This window comes from Carassius carassius, unplaced genomic scaffold (assembly GCF_963082965.1).
Source record: "Carassius carassius unplaced genomic scaffold, fCarCar2.1 SCAFFOLD_87, whole genome shotgun sequence".
NCBI classification, from domain to species: domain Eukaryota; kingdom Metazoa; phylum Chordata; class Actinopteri; order Cypriniformes; family Cyprinidae; genus Carassius; species Carassius carassius.
Genome location: NW_026775080.1, coordinates 115,001 through 126,262, shown reverse-complemented (window position 1 = coordinate 126,262; position 11,262 = coordinate 115,001). Strand labels below are relative to the sequence as shown.

The following is an 11,262-nucleotide window of genomic DNA, read 5'->3' as shown; positions in this document are numbered from 1 at the left end:
CCACTCACCATCATGAACAGCACTGTGACTGCAGTGGAGTCATTCAGGTTCCTGGGAACCACCGTCTCTCAGGACCTGAAGTGGGACAATCACATTGACTCCATTGTGAAAAAGGCCCAACAAAGGTTGTACTTCCTTCGCCAGCTGAGGAAGTTTAACCTGCCACAGGAGCTGCTAAAACAGTTCTACTCAGCCGTCATTGAGTCAGTCCTGTGTACTTTAATAACTGTCTGGTTCAGCTCAGCTTCTAAATCAGACATCAGAAGACTAAGAGAACGGTTCGGACAGCTGAAAGGATTATTGGTGCTCCCCGGCCCACCCTTCAAGAACTGTATACATCCAGAGTGAGGAAAATGGCTCAGGAAATCACTCTGGATCTCTCACATCCAAGTTGCCCCATCTTTGAACTTTTGCCATCTGGCCGGCACCTCAGAGCCGCAAATACCAGAACAGTCAGGCACAAGAACAGTTTTTTCCCCCAGTCAATCTACCTCATGAACAGTTAAATGTTCCCCACTTATGCTTATGCAATAAAAATGTGCAATATCCTTATATTTATTTGTTACCCCTCCATCCTAGTACATCCCTGCATCTTACTCAATCCTGTTCCATTATCATTTATAGCACAATTGTTTATACACTTATTTATTTGCCAATTTTTTTCCTGTCTGTGTGTTGTTGTCTCTGTTTACTGGAAGCTTATGTCACTAAAACAAATTCCTTGTATGCGCAAGCATACTTGGCAATAAAGCTCTTACTGATTCTGATGAACTGAATTGATGAATTACTTTACTGTCTTCTGTAGAGCTGCTTTACAGCGGAAACTGAGTTTGTTTCATATATGATGAATTGTACAACATTAACGCTGTTATTTATAAAGTACTTTAGTAATAAATGTGACCTTCAATAAACACACAAGTGTGTTCTGGCTCTGCTTTCTTATTTTATTATTCATTATTTAAATGCTCATTTACACAATCATCATGGATTACATTCAGCCTTTATATTTGGCTGTGCTTATCCTTTCTGCCATGTTGGAAGCAGCTCACTGGTCCATGATGGCCCAGCAGTGACCGCTAGCATGCTAATGCTGAGTATGCCATAATAAATGAACTCTGTTGGCTACATGTTCTCTGTATAAAGTGACTGGTGCTGGTTTATTGATCTGAGAGTGTGTTCGGAGACTCTGGCGTCTCGGTGTCTGATGGAGCATAGGGTTCACTGGCGCTCTGCTCTTCCTGAAGACGCTTGAACTCCTGCCAAACACAAAATAATCAATGCAGAGACACTCAGATGAAGAAGCAGATGAAAGCGGTCAGGCTTCAGACCTTCAGGACGCTGTAGTTCGAGGTTCTGGCCACGTAACTCCTCCAGGCCTCTGATGCGATCTCTCTCTGCTTCTGAGTGAAGAGGATCTGGAACACAATCAAACCAATCAAACGCTGTCAGCCGTGCAGCTGGTGCAGGACATACGGCGACGATTTTACCTCTTTATACAGCAGCTGCTCCTCCTGCAGCTCCTCCTGCTGCTGACGGCCCAGAATGCTTTGCTGCAGCAAGTGCACGCTCTCAGCTGTGGCTTCAGTGACCTGCAGGACACTCTTCAGCGCTGCTTCATCAGACGCAACGGGCGACACTCCCTCATTCAACAGCTCAGACAAGACCTCGTGTACAACCTCACCCACCTGTGTACCACATTATTAATGCTGACAGATCACACACACACACACACACACACACACACACGCAAACTCACATACAGACACACACACAACACACACACACACACTCACTCACATCTACACACACACACACACACACACACAAACAAACACACAAACACACACACACACAAACAAACACACAAACACACACACACACACACACACACACACACATGCAAACTCACATACAGACACACACACATACCTTGAAGTCCAGGTATCGGTGGATGATGCTGAGTGTGACGTGATCTTCAGCGCTCAAACCTGACAGACCCTCAAATCCTGCAGATGATCATCAGAACCACAGATGTTACTTTAGAACACAGCTTAAGTTTCAATCAGTGATTTAAAGAGGTGGTTCACTAGTTTATTTCTAGGCTTGATTGTGTTTATGGGGTGAAGTGTATAAAAGGTTCTCAGAAATAATCACATTTGTTTTGCTTGACCTATGTACGATTATTCAAAATGTTTGTCATACAAAAAAAGTCACACATGTTATACACAAAGTATAAATTTTACCACTATAGAGTTGTCACTGCAGTGGTGTAGTAACTATATACTGTGTAATTACTGTGTAAATATGCACTGAATATACTGTGAAATAATATAAAATTTGGAATAACATTAAAAAGGATAACAACTGAACATCTATGAAACTTCAACCAATAAAGCACTTTTTTTACACAATGACATTTACAATTTTGAACTAAAATGTTATTGCAACCATATAGACTAAGAATTCATCAAAATGAATATTTTTCAATTAAAGAGAACTTGGAGTGTGTGGGCTGCTTTTGGTGCTTGAATTTATTCTTCAATATTAATGAGGTCCAGGTTTAGTTCAGATTTTAAGGAAGTGTAATTTTGTTTTTCTATTTAACAACATTAACTTTCAATACTGAAAGACTTCTTCCCTCAGGTAGACTGAATATTTTCTTGCCTAGCTGGATGTTGTGGTTATGATCAATAATCACGTCTATGTATGCTTATTTTCCAAAACTTTCTAGGGCCTTTAAATTTTTCATTTCAGATTCACAAACTTTCAAGGATTTCAAGGACCCCTGGGAACCCTACTGAAACTTGTGAATCCATTAGAATCGTTAAAAGACAGAATCGCGATTCATATATGAATATATTTTTTTACATGCACCTCTAGTTTTCTCTTCTTCTTCTCTAAAGCAGTGCAGCATGGCCCCGCCCCCTTCACTGCCTTTCCCCAGGGGCAGGGTTTAAATGGGTTTGTGATGTCATGAACCCGGGAACTAACTCATTGTAGTCCCTACCAGCTATTTTTGTTTATGCTCACACAGCAACATAACACACTAACGTTAGAAAAGTGAAATCACAATCAACCACCCCTTTAAACTACAAAATGTTTTTGAGAACAACCTGTAATCTGCACTGAACTACAGGCTCATCTTTTCAAATCTACGAGCAGATCAGATGATATGTTTGATTTTTCTTGCACTCAGAGCAGTATTAACTACATACAAATAAAACAAACAAAAGCATTTAAAAACATCATCTGCAGCACTTTATACTTTGAAACTTTTCAATGTTACTGTTGCGTACTACTTTTGCATCTGATTTCATTGTATGTGTCAGTTACTGTAGAGCACTCTGAACTGCATTGATCTGTTAGGAAAAGGGCTATATAAATAAAATATGACTGTCACACACACATACACAGACACACTGTTCTCTCTCGTACCCAGTTTGCAGAAGATGCAGTAGATGTTTGCACGCAGATTTTCTGACACGTCTCTGACAGCAGCACTGACATCATGTGATGATGACGATGATGAAGACTCCTGATGCCGAGAGACAATCGGTCGCTTCACGTCTGTTAGAGAGAGAGAGAGTCTTAGCAGAGCATCTGGTCACTTCGCTGTAGAGAGAAACAGTTTCTGCTTGAAGAAAACAAATGCAGGAGGAGATGCTCTGTGAGACGATGGTGTTCACTGAAGGCTCCATTACCAAGCTCCTTGTTGACTTCATTCTCACTTTAACCACATGCAGGCATTCTCTGAACACCTTCATAATGGTCACATGCCATTCAGTGAAACAGGGTTTAGTTTGAGAGCACAGTGTATGCAATTACTATAACTCACCCTGTTAAAATCCATTTTGTAGTCATTAATTGTCCCCCAGGTCAACTGGGAAACTTCTTGGAGGAGTTGGGTTTGCTGCTATCAAACTTTCCTGAGGATGGTACTCCTCTGCTACTGCTTGGTGACTTCAACATCCACCTAGATAAACCCCAGACTGCTGACTTCAACACTCTCCTTGCCTCATTTGATCTTAAGCGGGCGTCGACTACAGCGACTTACAAATCAGGCAAATATGCCCCCTGACTGTCCGAGGTTCTCTGTGAACATCGCTCTAAACTCAGAGCTGCAGAGAGGAAATGGCATAAATCAAAAAACTCTATAGACCTCACACGCTTTTCAAAACTTTCTGTTCTCTTCTCTTCTCTTCTTTATCCGCCTCCACCTCCTCCTCCTTCGACTCTTACAGCTGATGACTTTGCAGTTTTCTTCACAAATAAGACAAGAGCCATCAGTTACCAATTCTCCACACCGCAGACTGAGGATAAATTCATAACGTCTAATACACACTCTCTCTCCTCCATCTCTCCACTCTCAGAGATGGACGTTTCCAAACTTCTCCTGTCCAATCATCCTACTACTTGTCCACTTGATCCGATCCCGACTCACCTCCTTCAAGCGATCTCTTCTTCAGTCATACCTTCGCTTACTCATCTGATCGTGGGTGTATCTCTCTATTAGTTTTATTGGATCTTACTGCTGCGTTTGACACAATTGACCACAACATTCTTTTGCATAGACTTGAACACTTTGTTGGCATCAGTGGAAGTGCATTAGCATGGTTTAAATCGTACTTATATGACCGCCATCAGTTCGTAGCAGTGAATGAAGATGTATCCTATCGATCACAAGTGCAGTATGGAGTACCTCAAGGCTCAGTACTAGGGCCGCTACTCTTCACACTTTATATGTTACCCTTGGGAGATATCATCAGGAAACATGGTGTTAGCTTTCACTGTAATGCTGATGATACTCAGCTCTATATTTCTTCGCAGCCCGGTGAAACACACCAATTTGAAAAACTAATGGATTGCATAGTCGATATAAAAAACTGGATGACGAGTAATTTCTTACTGCTAAATTCTGAAAAAACAAAGGTGTTAATTATAGGACCTAAAAACTCTGCTTGTAATAACCTAGAACACTGTCTAAGACTTGATGGTTGCTCTGTCAATTTTTCGTCATCAGTTAGGAACCTAGGTGTGCTACTTGATCGCAATCTTTCCTTAGAAAGCCACGTTTCTAGCATTTGTAAAACTGCATTTTTCCATCTCAAAAATATATCTAAATTACGGCCTATGCTCTCAATGTCAAATGCAGAAATGTTAATCCATGCATTTATGACCTCAAGGTTAGATTATTGTAATGCTTTATTGGGTGGTTGTTCTGCACGCTTAGTAAACAAACTACAGCTAGTCCAAAATGCAGCAGCAAGAGTTCTTACTAGAACCAGGAAGTATGACCATATTAGCCCGTACCTGTCAACACTCACTGGCTCCCTATCAAGCATCGCATAGATTTTAAAATATTGCTTATTACTTATAAAGCCCTGAATGGTTTAGCACCTCAGTATTTGAATGAGCTCCTTTTACATTATAATCCTCTACGTCCGCTACGTTCTCAAAACTCAGGCAATTTGATAATACCTAGAATATCAAAATCAACTGCAGGCGGCAGATCCTTTTCCTATTTGGCGCCCAAACTCTGGAATAACCTACCTAACATTGTTCGGGAGGCAGACACACTCTTGCAGTTTAAATCTAGATTAAAGACCCATCTCTTTAACCTGGCATACACATAACATACTAATATGCTTTTATTATCCAAATCCGTTAAAGGATTTTTAGGCTGCATTAATTAGGTAAACCGGAACCGGAAACACTTCCCATAACAACCTATGTACTTGCTACATCATTAGAAGAATGGCATCTACGCTAATATTAGTCTGTTTCTCTCTTAATCCGAGGTCACTGCAGTCACCAGATCCAGTCTGTGTCCAGATCAGAGGGTCACTGCAGTCACCCGGATCCAGTACGTATCCAGACCAGATGCTGGATCAGCACCTAGAAAGGACCTCTACATCCCTGAAAGACAGCGGAGACCAGGACAACTAGAGCCCCAGATACAGATCCCCTGTAAAGACCTTGTCTCAGAGGAGCACCAGGACAAGACCACAGGAAACAGATGATTCTTCTGCACAATCTGACTTTGCTGCAGCCTGGAATTGAACTACTGGTTTCGTCTGGTCAGAGGAGAACTGACCCCCCAACTGAGCCTGGTTTCTCCCAAGGTTTTTTTCTCCATTCTGTCACCGATGGAGTTTCGGTTCCTTGCCGCTGTCACCTCTGGCTTGCTTAGTTGGGGACACTTCATCTACAGCGATATCGTTGACTTGATTGCAAATAAATGCACAGACACTATTTAACTGAACAGAGATGACATAACTGAATCCAATGATGAACTGCCTTTAACTATCATTTTTGCATTATTGACACTGTTTTCCTAATGAATGTTGTTCAGTTGCTTTGACGCAATGTATTTTGTTTAAAGCGCTATATAAAAAAGGTGACATTGACTCACATTATCAACTCCTCTCTTCACTCTGGAACATTTCCCTCAGCATTCAAGCAGGCTCGGGTAAGCCCACTGCTTAAGAAACCATCTCTAAATCCAGCGCTTCTAGAAAACTACAGACCGGTATCCCTTCTTCCATTCATTGAAAAGACACTTGAGCGAGTTGTGTTCAACCAGCTCTCTATGTTCCTTGTACAGAACAACCTCCTGGACAGCAACCAATCTGGCTTCAAAAGTGGCCACTCAACTGAGACTGCTCTGCTCTCGGTTACTGAAGCCCTGCGACTAGCAAGAGCAGCTTCAAAATCCTCAGTACTCACCTTACTGGATCTGTCTGCTGCATTTGACACCGTTAATCATCAGATCCAGGGGCGGCAGTGGCTCAGGGGTTCATGTAGGTTGTCTACAAACCGGAAGGTCATCCTTGTCTTCAATCCCTGGCTCCACCTGACCAAGTGTCGAGGTGTCCTTGAGCAAGACATCTAACCCCAGCTGCTCCCGACGAGCTGGATGGTGCCTTGCATCGCTGACATCGCCGCCGGTGTGTGAATGAGTGAGTGGATGGGGGAATGTGAGGCAATTTGTAAAGCGCTTTGGATGACCATGGGGTCTGTTGAAAGCTATATATATAAATGCAGCCCATTTACCAGATTCTACTGTCCACCCTCAGAAAGATGGGCATCTCTGGAACCGCACTCCTGTGGGTTAAGTCCTACCTCTCTGACAGATCCTTCAGTGTGTCTTGGAGGGGTGATGTTTCTAAGTCACAACACCTTACTACTGGGGTTCCTCAAGGCTCAGTACTTGGACCACTTCTCTTCTCCATCTACATGACGTCATTAGGATCTGTAATTCAGAAGCATGGCTTTTCCTATCACTGCTACGCTGATGACACCCAACTCTACCTCTCATTCCAACCAGATGACCCGACGGTAGCTGCTCGCATTTCAGCCTGTCGGAGTGACATCTCTAGCTGGATGAATGACCATCACCTTCAGCTTAACCTTACGAAGACAGAACTCCTGGTGATTCCAGCTAACCCATTGCTTCATCACAACTTCTCTATACAGCTGGGCTCATCAACCATTACTCCTTCGAGGACAGCCAGAAACCTAGGAGTTGTGATGGATCATCAGTTAAGCTTCACAGACCACATTGCTACAACGACCCGGTCCTGCAGGTTTGCCTTATACAACATTAGGAAGATTAGACCCTTCCTGTCAGAGCAAGCAACCCAACTTCTTGTCCAAGCTCTTGTTCTCTCCAGACTGGACTATTGTAATGCTCTCCTGGCTCTTCCTGCATGTACTATCAAGCCTCTGCAGTTGATCCAGAATGCAGCAGCGAGGGTTGTCTTCAATGAGCCAAAAAAAAGCTCACGTTACTCCTCTCCTCATCAGGTTACACTGGCTACCAGTAGCTGCTAGCATCAAATTCAAGGTACTGATGCTAGCCTACAAGACGACCACTGGCACAGCACCAACATACCTAAACTCACTGGTTAAATCTTATGTGAACGACGCCTTGTGGTTCCATCCCAAAGACGCTCAAAATCACTCTCACTGACCTTTTCCTGGACTGTGCCCAGCTGGTCGAATGACCTCCCAATCTCAGTTTAATCATTTTCAAAAAACATCTAAAAGACACATCTTTTTTCACCAGCACTTGACCTACTAATACAAGCACTTACGTTTTCTTTTCTATTTTATTCTATTCTTGAAAAAAAAAAACACACACACACATAGCTCCGTGTTCTGTACTAGACTAACTGAGACTTGTCATGGCACTTGTATACTGTTGTTGTTCTCTTGTTGGTCTGATTGCTTCTATTGTTCTCATTTGTAAGTGGCTTTGGATATAAGTGTCTGCTAAATGATTAAATGTAAATGTAATGTAAATGTATGATCAGACTGGTATAGGCTGATTCATGGCATGTGCACCTGTGATCATGCCGTGTGGGTCTCGTGAGACGCCCATCGACTCCTCCTCTCTCCTCCAGATGTGCAGCAGCAGCTGCGATGCGCTGGTGTCTCTCTCTCCGCTCCAGTGCAGCAGGTGTGTGACGGCCTGGGGATTCTCACACAGCTCCAGCAGCGTGGAAACGAGCGGAGACAGCATGTGTCTGGGGCTCCGCTGCAAACACACCAGACAATGACACACTCAGGACTTAGAACAGAAACACCAAACCTTCTTATTCACATTTCCTTGCACCTGTATGCACAAATAACATCTAGTGTCTATTCTGTATGTTGTGTATACAAATTTTTTTATGTTGTTAGTTTCTATTTACTTATCCTATTTTATTCTATAAATGTCTATAAAAACCGACTGTGAAATGACTGGTAGATCAGCTCTGGTGTCTGTTAGGGTTATCTATTAATGTCAAGGAACGCTGCTTCAGAGTGGCCACGTATGAGGTGTTTGTTCAGGTTACAGAACATTAAAGGATGATCGTGTGACTTTTTTTATGTACAGCAGGTTGCCTTGTAAATGCGAAAATAAAAAAAACTTTTTCCATTGCATTTTTATGAAATCCTTCTTTTTTAAATTGTCTGAAAACCACCTATATAGTAAGCATAAGTTCGGAAAGTTGCTAACTCGTGAACAAAAATTGGAATATCACATAACGTTTGCAAATATGCACAAATTCCACCTCAAAAACCACCTCAAGCGACCTTAAAAACCTTCAAAATGCACATAAAAACAGGGTGATGGAAACAGCTTTCCATTGGGCATATTTTCAATTCGTTATTTCAGTTTTTTTTTACAATTTAAAGGGTAATGCAAACACAGAGTTAAGTTAAGGCTGGTCATCGGCGAGGTCAGTTTATTTGGTGAGTTCCACACATCATGCTGGTTTGGTCTGGTCAGAGGAGAACTGACCCCAGACTGAGCCTAGTTTCTCCCAAGGGTTTTTCTTCCTTTCTATCACCGATGGAGTTTTGGTTTCTTTGTCGTGTTTAGTTGAAGACACTTGACTGATTGCACAGACACGATTGAAGAGAGCTGAACTGGATGATGATGACTACAGACTACATGACTACACATAAAAGCAGCAGTCAGCAGCAGTTAGGAAATGTGGAGAAATGTCTTTGTCTATCGATTAAAGTATATGATCAGCATATATACACATTCTGAAACTGAGAAAAAGTAAAGTAACTGAAAGTGTATTATTAATATTTGTTAGTTGGTTTGTTCTGAACTGTGAGCCCCGGTCGATCTCCTCTCACCTGAAGCAGCTGCAGCATCAGATGCACACCACGGCGCTCCACAAACACATCCTCCAGCCCCAAACACCCCACCACACAGGACCTGAGAGAGACCAGCACGTGTGAGGACATGAGGGAAACTTTCTGACACATACAGACAGGTGAGGCCCATGTTCACATAATTATAAATATATCGTTTTAAATATTCTAAACGTAAAAGAATCGTGCAGTTCTATAGCAACTATAACTATAACAATAACGATATCACTGGAATCACTTTCAGATCGTCTTGTTTTCCAGCTGATGAACGATAAAATCATTGACAGCCAATCAGAAAGCATCCTGCTGTAAAGAGCTCGAGCATTTAAAGTAGGGCTGGATAATGAGGCAAATTTATTGATTCAATTTGATTTTGATTCACAAGCATGCAATTCGACTCAATTTGATTCGATATGGATTAATTTGGATATATAAGCAATCAGGTTCAGGAAAAGAAATAAATCTTTCTCAACTAAACTGTAAACAATATCATAAAACTTGCCAGCTAGAACATTATTGTTCATTCATTTAAATCGCACATTAGGCAGTTTTTAAAATAAAATGTATTATGTTACATATACATAAATATATACCTATTATATAGCATTGCGTTAGCAAGCGCATGGTTGGGGGTTCGAATCCCGGGGAACACATCTTAGGAGAAAATTGTTAGCCTGAACTGAAGCGTCTGCTAAATGCATACATTTATAAATTATTTTAATTTATATAATACAAATCACTACAGCATCTGTGTAAGACATTAATGATAACACTGACAGACTTTGAAAGCTGAGACTTTGTTTCATATCAAAAGTAATAAAGCACAAAGGTATTGTGAAAGGAGCTACAAATAATGTTTGCAAAGTTTCTTCATGCATCAGATCTATTCATAAATCCTAATATCAGTTCATCAATATTCTCAGCCATAATTTAAAGTGACACAACTGGAGCGTGCTTCTAATAAACAGCATGCTATATAGATATGGTTATAGATATCACTATTGTTTTTGGAGTGAACAGAAAGACACGTGGATCTCACCACAGACAGTCGATGGAGGACAGCAGCAGTTTGTTGTGACCCAGACCACTGAAGACCAGCGCGGCGTCCAGACTCAGATACTGGATCAGCACCTCCACCCCGTCACGGCCGAACAGCTCCTGGACACAAGCAGCGCTGGTCAGTCATCAGGAGAGAGTGCAGCGGTGCTGGGGGACAGCAGGGGACGCGTCTCACCTTCCTGTGCACGTCTCCTTCACACAGCACAGACAGCAGGAGCAGACAGTCTGTCTGGATCTCCAGAGCCACAGCGTCCTCGTCCTGCGGCCTCCCCAGGAACCAGCGCAGCACACCTGGACACAGAGCCACAGTGAGTCAGTCTGAGCTGCAGGAGGCGCTGGAGGACACTGAAGGAGACTCACCCAAGAGCTGCCCGATGGCTCCCTGATCACACAGATCCTGTCGCAGCGGCTCGTGCTCCACACACGTCACGGATCTGAGCACACGCACACAGTAGCGCAGCTGAGCCTTCCTCCCGCCCCGCCCACCGCTGCCATAGAAACCGTGGCCCCACCCACTGGACGAGTCTGACAGACAGACATGAAGATCAC

General features: G+C 42.6%; 1 protein-coding gene across 2 annotated transcripts in view; it reads right to left on the bottom strand.

The window, feature by feature from the left end:
* Window positions 1–923: 923 nt before the first annotated feature.
* Window positions 924–11,262, bottom strand: part of LOC132134791 (cilia- and flagella-associated protein 69-like) — a 22,910-nt gene continuing 12,571 nt past the window's right edge. For both annotated transcript variants that reach the window (XM_059547153.1, XM_059547154.1), the window contains exons 13-22: window positions 11,074–11,238; window positions 10,889–11,004; window positions 10,694–10,812; window positions 9,637–9,718; window positions 8,347–8,539; window positions 3,436–3,567; window positions 1,930–2,006; window positions 1,488–1,685; window positions 1,329–1,415; window positions 924–1,256 (exon numbers count right to left, since the gene is read on the bottom strand). In XM_059547153.1, coding sequence (XP_059403136.1) covers window positions 1,158–1,256; window positions 1,329–1,415; window positions 1,488–1,685; window positions 1,930–2,006; window positions 3,436–3,567; window positions 8,347–8,539; window positions 9,637–9,718; window positions 10,694–10,812; window positions 10,889–11,004; window positions 11,074–11,238 — 1,268 coding nt within the window. In that variant the 3' untranslated portion in view covers window positions 924–1,157. The remainder of the gene's footprint in view (window positions 1,257–1,328; window positions 1,416–1,487; window positions 1,686–1,929; window positions 2,007–3,435; window positions 3,568–8,346; window positions 8,540–9,636; window positions 9,719–10,693; window positions 10,813–10,888; window positions 11,005–11,073; window positions 11,239–11,262) is intronic.